At 46.8% G+C, this 21,506-nt stretch overlaps 1 protein-coding gene across 5 annotated transcripts in view; it reads left to right on the top strand.

The window, feature by feature from the left end:
• The window catches only part of SVIL (supervillin), a 950,451-nt gene that overhangs the window by 528,494 nt on the left and 400,451 nt on the right, over positions 1-21,506 (top strand). For all 5 annotated transcript variants that reach the window (XM_069648084.1, XM_069648081.1, XM_069648082.1 and 2 more), the window contains one exon: positions 10,535-10,673. In XM_069648084.1, coding sequence (XP_069504185.1) covers positions 10,535-10,673 — 139 coding nt within the window. The remainder of the gene's footprint in view (positions 1-10,534; positions 10,674-21,506) is intronic.

The following is a 21,506-nucleotide window of genomic DNA, read 5'->3' as shown; positions in this document are numbered from 1 at the left end:
CAGGAGATCTTCAACAAGTGAGGTCATACCCAGGTGGATCGTTTTGCCACCTGGCACAACAAGAAGTGCCCTAAGTTTGCCTCTTGGCAAGGACAGGGCCCCGGCTCCCTGGGCGATGCATTTCGGCTTCAGTGGAACGGCATGAAGGCTTATGCCTTCCCGCTCACGCTGCTGATTCAGTCATTTGCACGATCAAGGAGTCGCGCCAACTCAAAATCATTATAATGGCTCCATCGTGGCTGGCCATGCCATGGTTTTCGGAGCTGCTTAGCCTATCGGAGATGCCTCTGATTCAACTCCCGACAGGCCCAGCACATCTTCTGGTGCAGCAGGGGGGCTAGGTCATCAACCCTGTGCCAGAGAAACTAGCCCTCACAGCGTGGTACCTCAGCAGGTAATGCTGCGGCACCTCAGCCTCCCCAGGCTAATGTGGAAATCGTACAGGGCGCAAGGAGCAGGGCTACCAGGGCCCAGTATAAAAGTAAATGGACCAGATTCTGCCACTGGGCATGTACTTTGGACAACGTGCTCTCCTTCTCGGCGCACCTCACCCACTCTGGTGTGCAGGTGGACACCTGCCGGACATCCCCTGCAGCCATCAGGGTTTACAGGAACAATGAGGGGATTTCCTCCTCCAATCCTATTGTCAAACATTTGACGGGGCTTGCAAGGCTCTACCTGCCCGTCGAGAGGCTGCACCCTGTGTGGGACCGCAACATAGTCTTGGGCGCTCTGGCGCACAAACCGTCTGAGCCAATGGCGTCCGCGGACATCATGCTGCTCACCATCAAGACGGCCTTAGTAGTCGCCCTCTCCTCGGCTCGTAGAGTCCGTGAAATCCAGGCGCTAGGCGCCTCGGAACCATATACCTTTCACAGGGACAAAGTAGTCCTGCGGACACACCCAGCATTTTCTGCCCAAGGTGCTTTCTGCTTTCCACTTGAACCAGGAAATGGTCCTTTCTACATTCTTTGCCAATTCTAAGGATGTCGGGCGTGCTCTGGTCATGTCCAAGTAGAATTTCAAAGGCTTCCGCAAATAAGATGCCCTGTTTGTCACATTTTCGGAGGCTCAAGACCATGCTATCGGGCCTCCAAGGCCTCCATATCCCACTGAATGGTCTTGGCCATCAAGGAAGCGTACGAGGGCCAGCACAAGCCGTTCTGGCCAATATGCACGCCGACGCGGTCAAACGTACTCTTAGTCCCCTTTCCACCATATTTCCCACCATCCTCCCCCCCTAATATTACTGGTGTCATTGGGCAATGTTAAATCTATTGTTGACGTTTCAATGGGGACTGAGGTGTGGCGCCGGAGGGCGGAGTCAGGGCAGCGCATGCTCCCTGGGCCGCACCTCTGCACCCCGCTAAATTTAAAAGGAGGAAGGTTTTTTTTTTGGGTGAAAAAGGTTCTGTCTCCCGTCCCTTGGAAGGGACGCCCATGCGGTATGGAGGAAAGGGGGACTAAGAGTACGCTAGTCACTATGGTGAGTAACTTATAATTTTTTTGCTGTGACCACAGAAGACCCTCGCATCATTCCACCAGTCCAAGGGTCAAAGATCAGCCAGTCCTGCACCATGCACATGAAGCCTGCTGTCGAATGTTGTGTCCTTTTAGCTGTTCTTGAAGGCGAGACCTCTCTGCTGCAGCAATGGCTGTCGCAAGCTGGAGCCTGGGACTCTGCAGATCATTGACTTGTGGCCTGACATCATCTCTCATGCTGTTACTGCTCCCTTGAATGAAGAGGGGTCTTCCTGATGCAGATTCCTTTCTGCCACCACCATTACTGCCTGCTGACCCATGACCAGGGTCTCTTCTCATCATGGGACCTGCTTTGGCTGCTGCTCTGAGGTGTCTGGCCAGACCAGCTACAAGTCTGTTGGAGCTGTCCCAGAACAGGAGATTAGAACCGCCACCTAGCCAACCCCAATCTTGGCACCATATTCACCTAGTGCAGTTAGATCCCTGACCCACAACCTCCATTGACTGTACCAGAGTGATGTAGTATGAAGTGTCCCCAGCGACTGAGGCTAAAACAGGATTTCTCTGGATTAGAAGAGCAGAGTTGTGCTTTAGGATAACTTTGAGAAAGAAATGCAGGCACACGTTGCGTGTCTTATGAGAAGCATCTTCTCCACCTACTCACGCCATTCAAGGTAGAAATTTCTCTGGGTCCCTCACAGATACATACAACATTACACCTACCCGGCCTCTGGTCGTACTACAGCCTTCCAATCACCAGTCAAAGTTTTGTTGGGCATCATCCAATCAAGACTCTTCAGCTAAACACCATTTCGCAGCTCAGAGCAATGTGGATTGAAGTGATGCCCTCATCCAGTCAGACATAACATAAAGGGCTGTATGTTCGCTCTGCCAAACAGGCTATGTAGGCAAAACCAGCTTGTGTGGCTGTTCCTTATGGTGAAACAGAAGGAACCGCCACAAGCAAAATGACTAGGACACAGAACTTACAAATTCATTGATAGTCACTTTGTTCCTGTTCGTGGTAGTGATGGATTTCAAAACAGTAAAAAGGTTTCACTGCTGTCCAGTAAAATAAAATGTATAACGTTACCTCTAGCCTTTGACACAACACACTTTCAGGGTGTCGGGACCTGCTCTCAGATAGAATGTAGCCCTTTTGATACCCCTGCCCTGATCGTCATATGGGCTGCTTAGGACAGCACACCGAATTGTAGCTGCAACTTGCAGGCGGACGTCTGTAGAAATGTGCCTGTCGGCAAAAAAGTCAGGATTTGAAAAAGCATGAATGTGGCAAAGAGACAAACTGTTGGCAAAAGGATTCAAAGGACCGTCTGATCTAACTGCCAGATTTGGAGGAAGATGACCGTTTTGGGCAGGATATGCTCAGGCCTCTGAAAACACTAGTTCTTGTGTCTCCAGCACTGGAATCAATTTTGAATTGTAAGAAAGGCCACACTTTAAAAAGAAAATGTATAGTTAAGCAAAGAGGCCTATTCTGTGTCTGGCAACCAGTCTGGCTGGGCCGTGAGGATAACTCAGGGGCAGCTAGTTTGTCTTGGCAGTCAAGACAACTCAGAGCAACACGGTTCGAATCTCGGTTCTGAGCTTAAAGACTGCCTCCAGTATTAAGCACGTTCTGAAAGATTAATTAACCCTGACAATCTCTGAAACGTTCTGGCACCCTTAGTAGTGAGGAAGATGCTACACATAATTTCTTTTCTGCTTTAGGCTATGCACCCAGGGTCCACTGGATGCAGATTACTCCTGAATATCCTGTAAACCGACGGCTTTGTCATCCACAAGGACAGGAATTGTGCTCAAGGCAACGGGGCTGTCAGAAAAGAGAATTGGACCTTTTCTAGGATCCAGCTCTCTTATTAGATAATGGGTATAATTCAGGCAGGTCGATTAATGGGCGTTTGTTGCTCTGCTCCCACGTGAGCTCCACACAGGGTTTATGCTTCATGCTTGTTAAGGATATTGAGGCAGCAGCTATGGTTCATGTTGGAGTTTCAAACTGGTGTTGCCTGCATGCGCACACACTGTATAGCATCTAGAGAATAAAGCTGGTGAGCTTGAAACCCATTACCCCTAAAACCATTTTGAAAGTAATTCTGTCTAGTGTAGCCTTCCCAGCAGTTTCCCAAATGATCTGAGAAAAGCCATTAGTTCTGTAGGCAATTCTAAATGGGGAAACCCACGACAATTTCTAATACTTCAGAGAGGCATGCCAGTGCTTGAGATGAATTGTAAACCTTGCAGCCATCACTTCGCTTTTTGTTTTGCTTTAGCCCCCCTGACTGGAATCAGTAGGCCCAGACTTGTGTCCCGAGCCTGCTGTGCCTAGACACCCAAGCTACACCTCACTTATGCCAAATTAGGTGGTGGAAGCATGCCTGGGTTGCTTGTGGTTTTGTGCAGAATGGATGTGAGCAAGCATTTTTGGCTGGACTCCCACTTTTGCTGTGGGTTCAAGCATAATTTGCATATGGTGTTCACCCTTTCTGTAATGGTTTGGTAGACTGGAAAATCGATTGTTTGGTGGGCTGCCCAGGGCTTTGTCAGAGGGTACGATTAACTGTAAACCTTGCTACAATCCTTTATTGTGTTTTGCAGTCTACAGGAGCATTTCTCCAAAGCAACAAATCATGACCCATCTGACAATTGTCACCCTTAGTGTATTTCTTGTATTTTTAAAGCTGCACTGATTACCTTCTAGTGAAGTGTGGTTAGGATGATTTGTATCCCTACGTTTTTCTTTTGTAATTTGTAGTTACAAATGCAGTATGTCCTGGATTGGCTGTTAGCAGCGGATAGTTTTGTACTATGTTTTAAACTTTGTCCTTGACCACTTTTGCATTTTACTTTGTGTTGGTGATGGCAACCAGGGATACCTCCTATAAGGTTGAGGAATCGGAGAGAACATGTGGCTCAAACGGAGCACCCATAAGCAATGTCAACACTATATTTAATTTGCACACATCACACCACAAGCTGGTGTGATGGAAACTGATTACATAAGTGTGGTAATTGTGAAGGTGGTGCATAGGTTCCACTTTATAGTGGCGATCTGCAGGCCCATCTGGGCCAATGTAATTAAAGAATCAAAAACAGAGGATATGGGACATGTGAAAGGGTCCAGATCCCTCTCCTGGTAACTTGCCAAGAATTTACGCTATCTGCAGCCATAAATAGATTTGGTGTTGGCCCTCTGTGCTGAGAGAAACACATGATCCAGGATATAGTCTGACAAGTCCCACTCTTTGTGTCTCGGCTGTCAAGAATGTGAAGTGTGACAAATCCTTAGATGTTGTCACTTCTCCCTGAAGGGGAGCCCCTCCCAATGAGGCCAGGGAGGTGAGGCTGCTACCCGATAGTCCCCCTTGGGGTGGTATTTAGTGGGAGGATCTCATGGGGAGCAACTCCCCCTCTAGGGACAAATACCACTATCTAGGGAGAATGCAGTAGAACACCCAACACCATACACACCTCCCTACAGTGTAGAGCCCAATACCTTACCCAACACTTCTATGTATCTCTGCAAACCTGAAGATTTAACCTCTGATAGTAGAGCAAGGTATTACTGCAGTGCCTGGAAGACAGATGAAACTGAAAGTACTGAGACGAGGTGGCTCACAAGAAGCATAAAGAACACCACCATTAACAGCAAAGTCTGACATTACATAAGGGCGGGACACGCCCTATAATAAGGAAACTGAAGGACTTGACGTATACTACCTCGGAAGTCAGGAGCCTGCTGCAGCTACCCGGGAGATTAGAACCGGGTGAAGAGAAGGCGTGATGTCATTGAAGCAGCAGAGGAGCCAGCAGGAGCCTGACTCCTACTGGGATTGCTGGTGGAAGGGGCAGTCTCATACCTGGTCTAAAGTGGACCATTGGGTCCAGTCAAACGCTGCTTCTGAGCAACCAGGGCGAGACGTTGCCATAATAGCAGAGGAGCTGGCAGGAAGACAACTCCTACTGCCATTGCTGAAGGAGTGGCAGTCTCATACTTGTGGTGAAGTGGACCCATCAGGTCTATTGATGGGACCAAAACTGTTTCAAGTCGGGGCTTGAGTAGCCTCTGGAGAAAGCCATTCAGAACAGAAGAGGACTGGAGAGTCTGGGGGCAAGAACTATGAACCCTTGAAGAGCCAGTGACTCCGGTTAGGAAAGCAGGTAACTGGGAACACGGGAGACTGGTGGGTGGAGTGGCGAAGCTCACATGGCCTCCAGGATAAAACTCCCTTGTCAGAGTGGGAAGACATACAAATGGCCACCCGAGGAAGGGTCTGGGAACTGCACAGAAACCATAGAGAATCAGATGGAGTCTCCCTCATGCTGGGGGAGGGGGGGGAGATGTAAAGCCACTGACCACCAGGGAACCCAAGAACAGAGACCTAACTTAAGTCCTCTTCCTCATAGCAGTACTGGGCAGGAAAGCAACCCAGGTCTGCCAAATGCAAGTAGTAGAGGGAAACGGCTCTGTGATCTGCACCCGCAAGAGAAGATCAATGCAGGTCATCTTCTTAGGGGCAGTACCTGGCAGGAGGGTGAACCAGGTCTGGTGGAACAAATCAGTAGAGTTGAATTGTGAAACCAAGTATACAGAAAGTACAGGGAAAGGGATACATTCCCCTGGTGGTGTGAACTGTGAGAACAAATACGAGGCAGGCCGGGAGTCATTCTTCAGTTTGCAAGGAAGATCAAACCAGTGATCCAGGGGAAGAGTCATTCCCCTGGAGTAAAGAAATGGTTAACTCTGAGGCACAGTGTTAAAGGATCAACATACCTTTTGTTTGTAAAGTATCAAAACCATGGGAAGGCAGTCATTCCCCCTGGTGAGGAACTTACAACCACAATTGTGCCATCCAGTCCAGGAGGAGGAAGTCATTCTCCTGGACCATGAACATTGGTGCTACCTTTTAGTTCAGGTGTGCTACTTTTCTAGTTCAGTTATAAGTGGAAGGGACAGAGATAGGGAGGTTTTGACATAGGACTTAGACTCTTTAACTTACAAAGATATCCTGACAGACCCATTAGCACTTTAGTTGAGGCAGGGAAACCCCCTGTAGATATAGAGGCAGACGGGTTTTCTCTTTATTGTTATACTGAATAAAAGTCTATAGCAATCACAATGCCACTAGTGTGTTAGTCTCCTCCTTCTGCACCCTTACAGAAGGTTCAGGCTGTTGAGGTTTGAGCAGAGATCCCGCCTGCCAACTGGGAGGGCACACCTACTCTTTTCGGGAGGTGGCAGTGAGGGCAGATGGAAATGCCCAGCAACTGCCCTGGTACCACATTCTCAGAGCCCACTTTGGAGTGATCAAAATCAACGTGGACCCAAACAGTCTTTTCCTGAAACCAGTGGAATGGCCGGGATTGGCTGGAACGCATAGAGCTCCTTGCCAATGGAATTCCCCTGAGCAGAATATCTGCACACTGGATGCGAAGAAGTCCACCTGAGCAGTCCACATATGGAAAAAGATGTCCATGATTTCCTGGCAGAGTTCCCACTCGTGAGAGACTGAAGACTGCCTGCTCAAAGCATCCGCTTTGACATTCTCTGTTACAGCAAGGTGAGCTGTTGAAAGAAATTAGTTCTCCACAGCTCAGAACCACAATTGCATTTCTTCTCTGCAGAGAGGCAAGGACCCCACAACAACACTTGACTTGTTTAGGTAGTTCATGGCTATTGTGTTGTGAGCCAGGACCAGTACACATTTTCCCTTCACAGATGGGAGGAAGGCTGTCAGTTTTATAACCCGGCACACTCCAGCCAGGCAACTCCTTCCTCGACAATAAATGTGGTGCACAATAAAAATGCTTTTAATCTTTATTATACTACGGATTCTTTCTAAGCAGGCCGCCAACCCGTCTCGCACCCAACCTTCGCAAACACCCCGTGTCACACTGGACTAGGAACCAGGCTGGTGTGTATCAATAAGATATTTATTAATGTATTATTTAATATGTATTCAGTACGGATGATTCTGTCCTCTGTTACTGGCGCTGTTTCTCAGGTCCCTGACCCACCACTGCTGCACCATGGTCACACCACAAAGGAAGACTGTTTTCCTGCCACAGTTTCTCATTCGGCTGAGCCACCTCCATGGGCTGTCTTCTTCTCGGATATGTCACGGCAGACTCCTTGGTTCTTGTATTCTGAACTGAGGCTTCTTTCCTCTGTTCCCTCCTTGTCTCTGCACTGTTTCTCGGGTACCTGGTCACATCACCAAATTGGACGGTTAGCCCTATCTGTCTCTCATTCAATGGTGTCACCTATCTCAGCGCTGGCCTCGTGGTATCTGTGCTTCCTCGCTTCTCTTCCACGCTACCGCAGGCTCTGCAGTCTAACGCGGCTCTGCCCCTCCAGGACGTCTGTACACTGGAGGCTTGCTTTTGCGTAGGATTCTCTTCCTTCACAATTCTTAATCTATATTCACATTCGCGTACATCAAAGGGGCGTGTTTTAAGTCCCTAGCGGAGTTCAGCTAGTCTCCATCTCCCTCCTGGACTATGCCAACTCACTCTATCTCCGGGCAGGCCAGCTCAGAAAGCTTCAACAAATCCAAAATGCAGCGGCCATTTTGCTCCTGGCCCTCACGCCCAGAGAACACATCACCCCCGCTCTAAGACTATTGCATTGGCTCCCTGTTAGCCTAAGAACCACCTTCAAAGCCTTCATGACGCACGGAGCCCTCCACAACACAGGACCCAAGTTCCTTCAGAAAAAAATCCTCCACTACCAGCCTCCCATAAAACTTCTCATCTGACTCGGTTCACTTCCTCGCTATTCCACCGTACGGCTCCACCAGAGTTGGTGGCTCGGCCTTCTGTATCCTAGCTTCCACCATCTGGAACTCTTCAGCTGCTCATCCCTGTACTGAAAACTACCTCCCCTTCAAAAACATCCCTCTAACCTGGCTATTTACTGCATTATCCTCAACTCCTGTCACACCCCAAAAACTCCCAAGTCCCTTTCTGAACTCAAACACTGCACCAGCTGCATTTGCAGCGGCCCGGACCACACACACACCTCAGCTTACACCAATTGGGGCCTTGGCTTCCCCCAAGCACCACTAACTGAATTACAACCCATCAAATAAGAACTATCACAGGATTGACGAATCACTGCACCTGGCATGTACGGTAAAACAGATAAAATCACCACCATTGCAATTGGACAGATTAGGGTGTAGTTCAGGTGGATTTGTCAGTGGACGTGTGCCATGGCCATATCCTGGCCAGGTGGGGGTCCCCCGTGCATTACTCCAGGAGGGCAATCTTGAATCTGCCCTGTAATGATTCTGGAAGGAACGGGGGATGGACAGGTATGGCGCATGTATGAACTACACGATGGGCCACCCACAATGAAGTTAACTGAAAAGGTTCAGTAATTCCCTAGATAGCGGGTTAGACTTGCCACGTTATCCACTAGAAGAACCTGGAAATACAACCTGCACCTCTTGTTGCAAATTGCTTGAGCATAGACTGTCGCTAACCGCTTTATCGCAGCTGCAGGAACTGACAGTAGAAGCCACTTACCTGAGCAGGCGCACAAACAAATCACCACCAAACTCCAGTAGGTACGCATAATGCACCTATCCGGTGGACACTGGCCACCGGCATGGCTACCCACACAAATCAGACCTACAGCAAGGACTATGACAAAATGTGGTTGTGCTGTTCACTTAACTCTCCGCCTACTCGCACCAGAATGCGCCTCAACACCTCTGATATCCGAATACAGTGCAGACCTATGGCAAATTTGGGCACTCTGGACACACAGCGAGTCTATAGCACTCAAGCCATCTCCTGACTCCTCTCGGCACCCACCAAATGATTGTTGCACGTGGGTTGCACTCTATCTGATCCTGGCCAGTGCTGCTAACCCTTATTTGGCTAAATGCACACATGCATCCTCCAACATTCTGGACTTCGGTCCTCCAAAGGCGTTCCCACTACCAGCGCATTGAGACTAGACTAATAAAGGGGTTATATAAATTACCAGTACAATACCATATAATACAATTACCATGAGCAAGTTCTCAAAGTGTTGTCATTCTTGGTCGCAGGCCATATAGTGGTAACATTAGTTTCTTCTGTTCTCATATAGGCCCAAATTGTTTTCTTTTGAGGGAGTTCCTTAAAGCAAAGGGAGTACTTGACTCACAGAGGGGAGTTACTCCCAGGGGAGGTTCTGCTTTTCCTGACCCCTAGGCAGGGTTTTGCTTAGCGGGCTGGCTTCCTTAGCCTCAAAGGGTGTGGCTCCCCCCTGGGAAGAAGGGACAAGTTGCCTAGGTTTGTCACAACTGGTAGTGGCAAAGGTGCACTACAAATCTCTGGTGCCTAGAGGCATCTACCTGAGCCAATGTGCAGCCACAATGCACCCGCTTGTGGCAGAATATTTTCCGAAAATCAGCTGTGCTGGAAAGAGAATTTCATGGACGAGGATGAGGAATTCATGGGAGGAAGGAATCCATTGGATCTAGTTACTGGCCACAGAGCTTCTTTGGGTGTGTGCTCTTTTTCTGCCTTTAGTTTTTAACAGTTGTAAGCAATTTCTGCTCATGCTTCACTCCAGTTTCTGGTTGCACAGTTTAGTATTCAGAGAGAACCTACGGATGGAGAAGAAATTAAATTGAAAACAAATGTATACAAAAATAATATGAGTAATTAAGAAATGGTAGATTTGAGTAAATGAAAAATTGGACAATCCTGACTGCTTTTTTTGCTTTGACGTTTTGTTTGGAATGTTGGACCAGTTGTCCTCATAGTTACAAGATTGCTCTCTCTTCAATTGAGAGATTTTGTTGTACTAAGACAGATGACAGGAGTGCACTTTAATGCGAGAAGAGGTAGACATTGGAATATGCTAAGCAGTTAAGAGTTATGTTCTTTGTAGGTTTTATTTGACACAGCATGTAAACACTTAAATGTTTATATTATTTGATTTAATGGTCTCCTTTTCTGTTAAACAAGTGCTCATGCAGCCAAAGGTTATTAAATGAGATCGCTACAATCTTGGCATCTCCTTCCTTCTTAGGTTGGCACTGCTAAAGAAGAGTGGCGAAGAAGACTGGAAAAACAGACTTAACAAAAAACAGGAGTACAGCAAAGTCTCCATTATAGAACGCAGCACGCACACACAGCTGCAGGAAATTGAGCAGTCCCTCAAGAAGAAGGTAAATAAAGCCTTGTTAGGAGACATTCTACCCAACACTGTTTTTTTCCAGATGTAGCTGTACGGAACAACAAAGCCAACTGCAGAATTAATTTTAATTTGGTTTTTATCTGCATTATGAACACAGAAGTGATTAATTTGCTCACTTTGTCCATAATTGGAACATCAGTAAATGTAGTTGCAGGATTTTCAGCGTGACTAGTTCATTGTGGGACAATATTTCTTGGAATTAATGTATACATGTTTAATTACAAAAGGTCTGGGGGTAATTCATTGCCCCCTTTTACTGTAATAGAAAGGAAAAACATTTGTAAATGCTTTGTCACCAACCAAAGCGGCAGCCAGATTCACAATTTCTTATCAACACATTAAAATACTTTTTTGTTTAATCACAACAGTGATCTATTATATGCTCAGCAGAATTGATTCTAAAGACTTTTAGAAATCCAAATAAAAATAAGTAATAGAATCAAATTGCTTTAATTCTTTAAGTGATGCATTGTGGTGGGTAAAATTTGGTAATTTGCATTACTGTAGAATGTTCTTGAATTAACGGAAATAGTGTGAGGGCACGTGTTTGACTACATTTTGCATGGGGCAGTCATTTATAGGAAGATATACTGTTTATATAGCCATACCACAACATCAATGTACATTACATTAATGGCATTGGAAATATTGTAACATTATAATGTAAAACACATATGGCATTATTTATCCCTTTTCTGCAATCTTCATAACTGAGTGTTGGCTTGTCTTGCTTTACACCACGATTTTTGATTCCGTTTGGAATACATTTTGAAAATGCGCAGTCGGGATCAGTGCATAAATGCAAACATCAGAAGAGCTATGAAGAACTGTTGGCTAATTTTAACTAATAAAGACTAGATTTTCGAAAGGCTAATAGATGAAACATTAACTTCTCCTAAGAGCAGAAGTCTAGGAGATATACTTTCAGAATCCAGATTCTCCAGTAGAGAAATATAAAAGTTTCTGAACTAGATGGTTATTTAAGGTCAAAGAGCAATAGTTAGAAGTGTAGTGCGTAGCAATGCGTTGCCAAATCTGTTCCTCAAGTCATATACACTTCCTGTTTACTATGCAAATAATTTGAATACAGCAAATCTAAGTGGGGATTTATTTAATCCGTTGGAGTCTTTACTGAAAACCTGAGGTTGATGGCAGTCTTGGTCACTGACTTGGAGAGCTCTGTTATGGAAGAATGTAAGGTAGGTTGGCCAGAAGTACCTGGCTTAAACAAGAATCACGCAATGCCGTGATAGAAATGACCGCTGCAAAGTATATCCTGTTGAGGCATAAAACACAAAGCTGATTTCCTTGTAGCGCCCTTCCATCCACCTCAGAACGTGTGCCATTTTTAGATGTATTCTTTCAAGAAATAACCGTTGCAAGGCACACTGCATAATCCATATTCTAACACAAGGCTTATGATTTTACCTATTCATCTGCCGTTCTTTTTTAGGTTGTTTTTGACACTCGCCCCAAGTGCTTCAGTGAGTAATTCAACAGGAATTTTTTCTGGGAAAATCTAATCGGTTTCTCCTCTTGGAGATTAAAGCAATGGCTGTTCCTACCCAGTTGCACTTGTCTTTGATTATGGGAATGCACAATATATTGGTCTGTCTAATTTAGCATTGTCGGCTTATTCAGAAGGGCCATGACATCCAAGTGAGGAGCCACTATTGCTCGACCGCTCCACTTCTGGTGAACTGGACTGGCTTCGGTTAAGAGTATTTTAACTAAGCTCAATAGCTTGCAGCGCTTTTCATGCCTATGGTTGTTCTTTCTGAAGTTCTAAAATTGCACATCAATCAGCCCGTTTTATGCTCCTTTTTAATCAACTTCTGGCTGGATCCAATTTCCTCAGGCTCGCAATTGTGCTTCATCTTCCTCCACAATGGCACTATAGCAATGAAACCAAGTGCCAGTACAAAACCGTGTTTCTTTCGGATGAGCCCTGAACACACATTCTTCCACGATGTTCCCAGTTTAAACTCTTGTCCAGTCATTTTTTCGCCATCCCCATATTCCATGCTAGCTATCCAGAGAAGTGAAAATAAGCATAACATTGGCCCACTGGATTCCATAGTAAAAAATCATCATCATTTACCAGATTCTATAAGGTTTTGCATAGCAAGAACCTTGCTTTACACCAAGTAACAGTTGGATTCTCCACCAGATAGAAAGCAAGACTACATTCTAAAGGGATAAAGGCGGCCACATTGGGGGCTTACATAGAAGCAGTGAAAATACAACAGCCCCATTAGCTAGGTATGTCAGGAGCTAATGTGATTAATTGGGGGTAAACTGAAGAAATTGTACAAAACGGTCAAATTACATCAAACGCCATGAAAATGACTTGCCTTGATGCTGGCAAACATGAAGCCAAGCGTGCCACTAATATGCTCTGTTGGTTACTCCTCTTTGAGTTCAGGCAAGACATGCCTTTTCCTGGGTATACTTTCCTGCGTGGTGGCAAGTACTTGAAACCCTATAGAAGGTTTAAAGTAAACACAGTGACAAGAAAATGGAGGCTCTAAGAACTGTACATTTGAAGAGAATGGGCACTTCCTCTTCTAGAAAATACCCAAGACACAGCCCTCATTTTAGTCCTTAAAAAGTTCATAAGGAGAATCCGTTCAGGTTGAGGTGCCACCCCAACAAAGTGACTTCCCTCCCAACACAAACCCATTTAATCCATGGTTGAGGTTTTGATCTCTGGATTGGGAGATAATCGATCAATGGTTGTGAGATTCAGTAAAACGAGGTTATTGCAGTCTATTATAACAAAAGCAGCAACATTGCAAACACAGACCAGTATGTTCAAATGACATTTAGCTCCCATGGTATGCTAGATGAAGTTCTACTAGCGAAGGAAATAGGCATAATATTGAGACGCAAGAATGCTAGTTTTAAGAATGTTGAAAAGATGAGCCTGAACAGATGGAATCCACAGCTGGTAGCAGTCACCGGCTTCATTGCATTTACCCACCTTGTAAACTGGGGCAGAGGTGGAGGGTAAGGGCTAGTGGAATGGTTTGCTATTCGTGGCAGGGTGTAAAGTATTGGGGGGGGGGGTCTGGGGTAGAACACCTGTAACAAAAGAATACTGCCAGCATCTTTACTAGCAGCCTTCGACTGCCTGCCTATTGATATGGACCCTCAACCCTCTATTACAAAAATAGGACATCTTAACAACATCTGAGATTCTCGCTTATATACTTCTGTACACAGTGAGTTACAAGAAGCTGTTCAAGGTCGGTAGAAAACATCTAGAGACTGAGGAGGCACCATTGCATGACGATCCCTATTAGTCGGGGGCATCTTTCTGCGGCTACTCACTGTCTCAGTTAATGACTGGAGGGGAGACTAGGTTACTCTCAGTATCCTTGCTGCACATGGTCTCTAGGGATGCTTACACCTCCAGGGATGGTAGGTGCACAGCCTACCCTCCCTCTGCATCATCTCTGCGCTGTTCGAACACTTATCCTTAAAAATCAGGTAGCCCAGGTGTAAAGCAGCCAGACGAAACTGGATGCAATCTTGATCCTCCCACACCATTTCATGCCAGCCCTCAGTCTGGCAGGGACTGTTTATTTGAGAAGTTCATAGGTCTGTTTAAACCTTCCCACGCATCCACCTTCATCAAAGTCTGTATCAAAGAAGTATCACCCAGAGAATAGGTGACCCCTCCTGAGGTACTGGTTTATGATCTGTGCCCCTCAGGTATTTTGGTGAGGGTGTGTGTGTCGGAGGAGCACCTGTATGCCTTCTCTCCCTCCCCTGTGACTCCCTTGCCAAATCTGGGCCCTGGCTCCATGAGAGTTGCTCTTGGAACTTCATCTCTGCCCTGGGTGCCTCTGATGCCAGCAACTGTAGCCCCAGGTTCAGCTTTGGTAGGGTCCTCCTGCTGTTCATCTCATAGAACCCCAGGACACAGATGAGGATTTTCTGTCCATTCTTTCAACCACTACATGCCAAGCATTGCATCCTTTCTTGACACCCCAGCTGCTGAGAGAGTGCAACCCAAGGGTGGGTGATGGATGAAGGGTTGGTAATGCTGCCTGTGGACAAATCAGGAGTACCACTTCAGAGGGATTTTCGAGATGAAACGTTAGATTCAGCAGAGGCCTCCCATCGCCCAGCAATGATCAAAACGATTGAGGCACAACCCTGCTTGGCTGTGGTTGCCATGGCTGCCATGTATTGTGAACAATCTTGTTCCGCTTCTCCTTCCTCAGTGTCCCTCTGTAACAAGGAGTAAGGAGTCCTTTGGCAAGAAGGTTTATGCAAATTCAGTATTCTACCTCAGGCAGATATGCAGGTGCTCCATTAATGGTCAGTCAAAGATTGTGGAGGAAAATGGCTGCTTTCCAGGAGGGCCTCCCACCAGGTCATCTGGCGTCCTTGAAATCTGCGTTGGGACCTTTTGAACCCCCTGGCTAAAGCCAGCAAAACTGCTTCTGAACCTTAGACATTTTCTATCAAAATAAGATGGTTCTATGGGTGCACCCATCATTACTACTGATGGCAGTGTGTGCCTTTCATTTCAACCAAGAGGGGATGCTTCTGACCTTCAAGTCCTGCAATTGGAGGCTGACCGGAATACTGTGAGGAATTGCCATATGGCAAGGGTATGGAAGCCCTGGCTGTTTTTTTCTTTCTATTAAGGAAATGATTTTCTGAAAGAGTAATCTGCTGAACAGATTCCTCTTTCATAAGCTCAAAGCATAGTGTGCATCTGTGCCTTACATCAGTATACTGATCTGCAGAAACCGATGTACCAGTGACACATATCAGGTTTAGCTGTCACAGTTGCCCATTTGACAGCTGCAATGATAGCCAAGTCTCTGCAGTGTAGAGGCTGCATTTGAGATATTCACCCCTTTACCAAAAACGAGCATCCGAACTATCCGAGGATGGTGGCGGGTAAACTGCAACGAAAATCTAGGTCTAGGCTAAGGCATGGTGCATGGCACTACTCATGATCATTGCAGCCACATTCAATTTGATATTCGCCACGTTCACTCCTGTGAGCCATCGCAGCTGTGGAAGGTGTTGTGTATTCTGACCAGACTTCCTGGGCCTGTCGCATGACAGGACAGGAACCTGAATGGCCATGCCTCATCTTGGATCTTTCTGAGGGTATGTAATGCCCTACTCAAGCGACAGCTGCACAGCTCCTGGGCTCAGGCATCAAAGGAGCACACCCATTCAAAGGGAGTAGCCTCACAAGAGGATGCTGCATTTCTAAAGGCCTTTGGTCCTAATGATGAAGGGAAGGAGGCAGGGTTAGTGTAGACAGATCTCTGTTCTATGGAGGAAGACTTAAACTATCTTGTTTCTCTCCGATTCCTGTCCCCTCTACTTCCTCTAGAGGCAAAGTCCACTTATTTTAAGGACATGGATTGGACCAATGAGGCAGGCTATCTTTAGTCCAATCACCTGTGAGCTTTTGCCGTTAAAAGGTCTCGCACCACTTCTTTGATTTTACTCTGGAACAACACCTGAGAAGGATCATTGGACCTTGTTTGGGAGAGTTGCAAAAAACTGAGGTGAAGAGGGGTGCTCGCAGGGCCCATTGGGGGGCAAGGGGGCGGTCACTTACTTTTTGTATCGAGGCCTGCCATTCAGCACCTGAATCTCCCAAGGTTGGGAGAGCAGTCCCTGAAAAGACTCAACCTGCTCTCGAGCACCTGAATTGGAGCTCAACATCTGGAGGACCAGATCTACTAAGGCCCCCATTCTGCTACCTCGAAACCGGTCGGACTGCTATTGAAGCAAAGCTCGACACCACTAACCCCATGGAATCCTGCTGGTGCTACTTTCTGGCACTGCATCGAACCTTCTAACAATAGCTTGCAAATTGAGCCTGCTCAATGCTGCATTGTGCCCTTGCTGGTAGGCTCGAATCGCTCAGTTCTATACGGGACCTGACTCGAAGAGTCACTTGCCCACTCTAACCAGGGTTTGTGCAACACCATGAATCAAACCGTCCTGCAGATTGGAGCAATAGGATCACCGTTAAGACAATCACTACCCGACGACTTGACGTGCTGGAGCATCACACATCAACATTTCCTGGCGGTTACAACTTTACTGTACCTACATATGGTCTTTCACCTTCTGTAATGGCTTGGCAGGCGAAGAACGATGGTCTAAAGGGTTGCCCAGAGCAATGGCGGTGGTTAAGATTCATTCTAAACCTTCCAGCCATCACCTCTTTGTTTTTACTTCACTGTACCTGGCCAGACCTCGAAGAGATTCCTGTTGAGCACCCCGACCTGCACCACAGAAAGCTGCCTTCGAGCCACACAGAGCTACGGTATTTGAACCTGTTCAACGTGGCTTCGGTGCACACAATCCACCAAATCTGAACTGAGCTCAATCCACTCATAACTGCTCGAAGCCGGGTTTGATGTTGTTTGTAGAGTGTTTTTTAGTTGGTTTTCTTGCAGCTGGTGTGTGATTAAAGTAGATCTATTTTTTATAGAACTTTGATTAAACATTCCCTGTATTTTGGGCTGTTACTGTTTGGGTCAATACTGGATCGGATCCCATTCACACACCTTTTTAAGAGCATAAAACAAAAGGCAAAGGAGGCAAATCTCTTAAGTGTCTGATTTACCTTTTGATTGTGTTAGCTTTTGGTTTGTAGAAGTGTGAGTGCTGAGTGGGCATTTTCGATCCAACTCCTTGTACTTCTGCTGAGCAGAATCCAGTTTGTCACTACATTCATTGTGTATAATGAGCATGGATAATTGTATTTGCCCCTTCCGAGGAATTTCCTGGACATCTAGCATCTACAACTTTGATCGCTAGGTTATTACAGAAATTGTCTTTTTGCAAATCTTACCCTCTGTTTTGAGCCCCCCTGCACTACTGCTGGACTCACCAGGAATTTTGTATGGACTTTGAAGCCGAGTGAGGCTTTTCATCTCCCCCACCTCCCATCTCCTCCCCCCCCCACCCACCCCTGCCCGCAGCATTCACGGTTGTTCTGGGACCACTGGACTCTTCATATAAGTTTACAGTATGTAAAGACTGCTCCCCTTTGTTTTGTGTAGCCCCAGTTTTCTTTCCCGAACCCTGGCCAGGGAGTTCCTTCCTATTGCTGATCGGGAACAGAAGACTGCCACCCAGCAGGCCAGCCTTATAGGGACGGGCGCTGCACCTGTGAAATAAAATTGCTGTTAACAGGAGATGGGCTACACCCAGAGTTCTTAACTTTTCAAACGCGACACAGACACCAAGGTGAATTTTATAGAGTTCCCAACAGGGATCTCCATTTATTTATTTTTAAAAACAGGTTTTCTTTCATTTCAAATTCTCTATTCACTTTCTAAAATTCCCTTACGCAAGTTCCTTAAGGATTTTTGGGTGTTTGTAGAAGTGTGCCTCGGACGAACTGGTGGCAGCAGTTAGTACTTTTAAAGTATTTTTACTTTGTTTTTATGAACCATACCTTTTTTACCACGTTTGGCCCAAGACTGTGGCCAGTGCCGAAAATGGCTAGTGCCACAAAGTCTTTTCTTCTGTCCTTTGGCCATCTTGTCCCTTAGCCTCCCTCCAGGTCGAGAGACCTGGGTATTCCTTATTTGGCCATGCAGCTTCCCACGAAAACTACATAATTTGTGGGCTCCTTCATGTCACATGTGCTAGTGCCCAGGAAGAGGGTTGGGACTGTCTGGTCCCAACCCACACTACTGGTGCCAGTATATCTGGTATGCCTAAATGACTGGAACCACCGTGGGCCCACGCCTGGTGTGCATGCAATCTTCCATTGGCTATCAGATTTGGGCACAAAACGAATCTTGGATAAGGGAAGGGGCTCTGCATCCATTCCAGGTCGATCACCTGAAGTACACACCAAACTACAGCAGGAGTCAATTATTCTGAACAAAAGAGCAGACTCGTGGAACCACCAGAGATGTGCTGGAAGGTTTGGCACCCTGACCCCGTTGTCTCGTCAGACCCCTGCTTTTGCATCATACCAAGAAGGCCTGCAAGGGCGTTTTGACCCTGTGGGATAGTGGGCCCAACTACTTGCGGCATCGCGCGTTTACTCTCGCAAGGAGCCACTTCGGAAGTGTTCCTGGGCCATCCTGTGAACTGACCAGCTCAAACCTGGGGTATCGCACATGAGCACTGCTGTCACGAGTTGAGACTCGAGACTTTGGGCATCGCTTACTTGTGGTCCGGAGACCTCTCCCGCCAAAACGTGATGTCCTAGCTCCTCTGGGTTGCGATTTATGAGAGTGTGCTAGCATTTGCAGTCCCTGGGTTGCTCCTCTGTGGTGACTGTTGCTGTAAGTGCTTGCAGACCTGCCCCACCGTGTCCCGAGACGTGGTGGACTGGAACTATCCTTCTCCTTTCTTCGAGAGCTGAGAAAAGGCTACTTTGCTGCCAGGGATGATAATCACGTGCCACAGAGAGCCAGACTGTCCAGGAACTGCAGAAGTGAAACCTACTAGTAAAGTGGACTAGACTGGCAAAATTTGGTCCGGACTGTGTTGGGGTCGGTGAGTACTTTCATCACTTACCAGTGGCCCCCTGGCACATCCATCTGTTTTTGCCTATAAGAATCCCTTAAAAGATACTCCTCTTGGGTGGGCTAGCCTGCACTCCCAGCTATTCCCAAACTTCGAAAGTCGCTCTATTTGCAAGGGTAGATCCTCCTCAAGGAGTAGAACTTTGTTCATCGCCTCGACCACCTTCCAGAGCAGCTACAGCTCCCTGAAGAGAACCCGCTTTTTGCTTTACGCACGACTTGCAAGACTCCTCACTTCTTAGGGCTGGACTGCGTGAGCTAGGGATTGACTACAATAAGTGCCTATTGCGACATCTGTGTTGAATTTACCCCTTTTCTGTTACAGGTTGTGGTTATTTTCTCCCCTTTCATCAGCATTAGGCAAAACACATTTTGTATCTGATACATAGTGAAATAGCGTGTGTGGTAGCTGTTTTTATTATTACTGTGGTTTAATCGTGTTTTGTTGTAAAGGCCTATAATGTATTTTTGATATACAGCTGTCTAAGAGTAATCTTTGAAGTTACTGTGTGCGATCATTGGGAGCTTATGATCACTCACCCCTCCTTAGAAGTAGTCTTGACCGCCTGCCAAGCTACCGTATATTGGTCTGGTTTGTCCAGAAGGCTCCCCTGTTCCACTAAATTAGGGTGGCCTCCTAAACCTAAGCCCAGAAGATCGGAGTTTAGAAATCCATCTCAAAAGACATGCATGCAGACCCTGCTAGCTAGGTGCCATTTGGGCCAAGGGCTATGTGTGGCACAAGCTTTCCTATGATATCACCCACCACCTTAGGTGGTCTGCTGCCAAGGACGCTACGATCCCCTTTTGCAATGTCGTCGTGGGTTTACTGGTGAGTCACTAGACCCTCCAGTGCAGACATGGTCATGAATTTAGTGTTTTACTGTTTACAGCTCAGGCCATCTTCAATGGAATGCTGTGAAACCTGTTGTTCCCCCTTAACTTGGCAAGTAGCATCTTTGCTACTTTCCAGGCAATCTCTTACCAGTCTGGTGGCAGTAGTAACTGTTTGACCTATTTTTTTGATGCATTGTTATGGGCTGCTTTCGCAGCCACGCAAATGCACCCCAGTGGGACCATATACTCAAAATGGCCCCTCCTTCGGGTTTTAAGTCCATTTCAGGAAGGCATGTCATTTTGTTAGATATTCTACTTTCTAAACAGGGGAGTGATCCCTTTCTTTATGCACCATGGCGGCTTCTTGCAAGAAGCCCATAAAGGCTCTCCTTTGTATGGTTGCTGGCAGGAAGTGAGGAGGGGGCTGCCCCCATTTCCATTCTTCCAGGGACTTGGCTGTTGCTGGGCAGATTCTGAGCGGTTGTCGGTAACCTATTGGACACCCACCTCCAAGTCTGAATGTTGCAAATTGTCTTTATTGGAGGACTACAACATAAAACCAGCATTGGCTCAGCCAATACTACCATATTGCCAACCTCGAACTTCATGTCGACAGGAGAGTCCCCTGTGAGGCGCCTTCCTCCCTATGACTGGTGGGACCGATCAATGACTTGTTCTGCTCTAGGTACATTACCAGTTTTCGATGGTACGAGGGTGCATCTTGCATTTACTCTACAAGACCAAGAACCAGCTGTTCATCCTCTGGCTGGAACACTTCATGGGCTTCCTCGAGGCTCTGCTGGGACTCGGCGGGAAAACCTCTGTGCTGCCCTCCACCAAGAGACGAGCCTGCAGGATGAGCGAAGCTCAATCACTGAGTTGCCATGGGCTTCCCGACTCTCTCCGGAGTCAATGCAAGAAGTGCATCTGTGAAGATCTCTGTGAGGGTCTCTTCTTTGTTGTGGAATCTAATCTAGATGCCACCTCTACATTCAGAGGTCTCCAGTGGAACTTAGATGACTGACGGCAAACTCCCTTGAACCCGCCACCAGATCACCCTGCACAGAGACTACACTGGTGAGTCTAGTTTTCTCCAGCAAGGGGGAGAGCTGGGAGGGCTGAGATCCCTTCTCTTCAGCCACCCTCCTTCCTATTGGGTTTGCATTGGGAATAAATTCCAGCTTACCATAGCACTATCCGGGGCTGTTCCATGGCAGTGGTTTCCTTCTCAAGAACCCCAGGGGTGGTAGTTTCTACTTCCCATAAGTCCATATTTTGCCTTGTTGCTGAACTTCAGTTCTTTACCTGCACTAGGAAAGTGGGCCCTCCTGGCTACGCAGCCCTTTACTCAGGAATGTTTTGGGACACCAAAGACTAACGGAGACTTGGTACATGTGAAGACTGGAATTCTGAAGTTGTAGTAT

This window comes from Ambystoma mexicanum, chromosome 2q (genome assembly GCF_040938575.1).
Source record: "Ambystoma mexicanum isolate Mex_15411 chromosome 2q, UKY_AmexF1_1, whole genome shotgun sequence".
Lineage (NCBI taxonomy): Eukaryota > Metazoa > Chordata > Amphibia > Caudata > Ambystomatidae > Ambystoma > Ambystoma mexicanum.
This window is presented reverse-complemented; position numbering and strand designations above follow the sequence as displayed.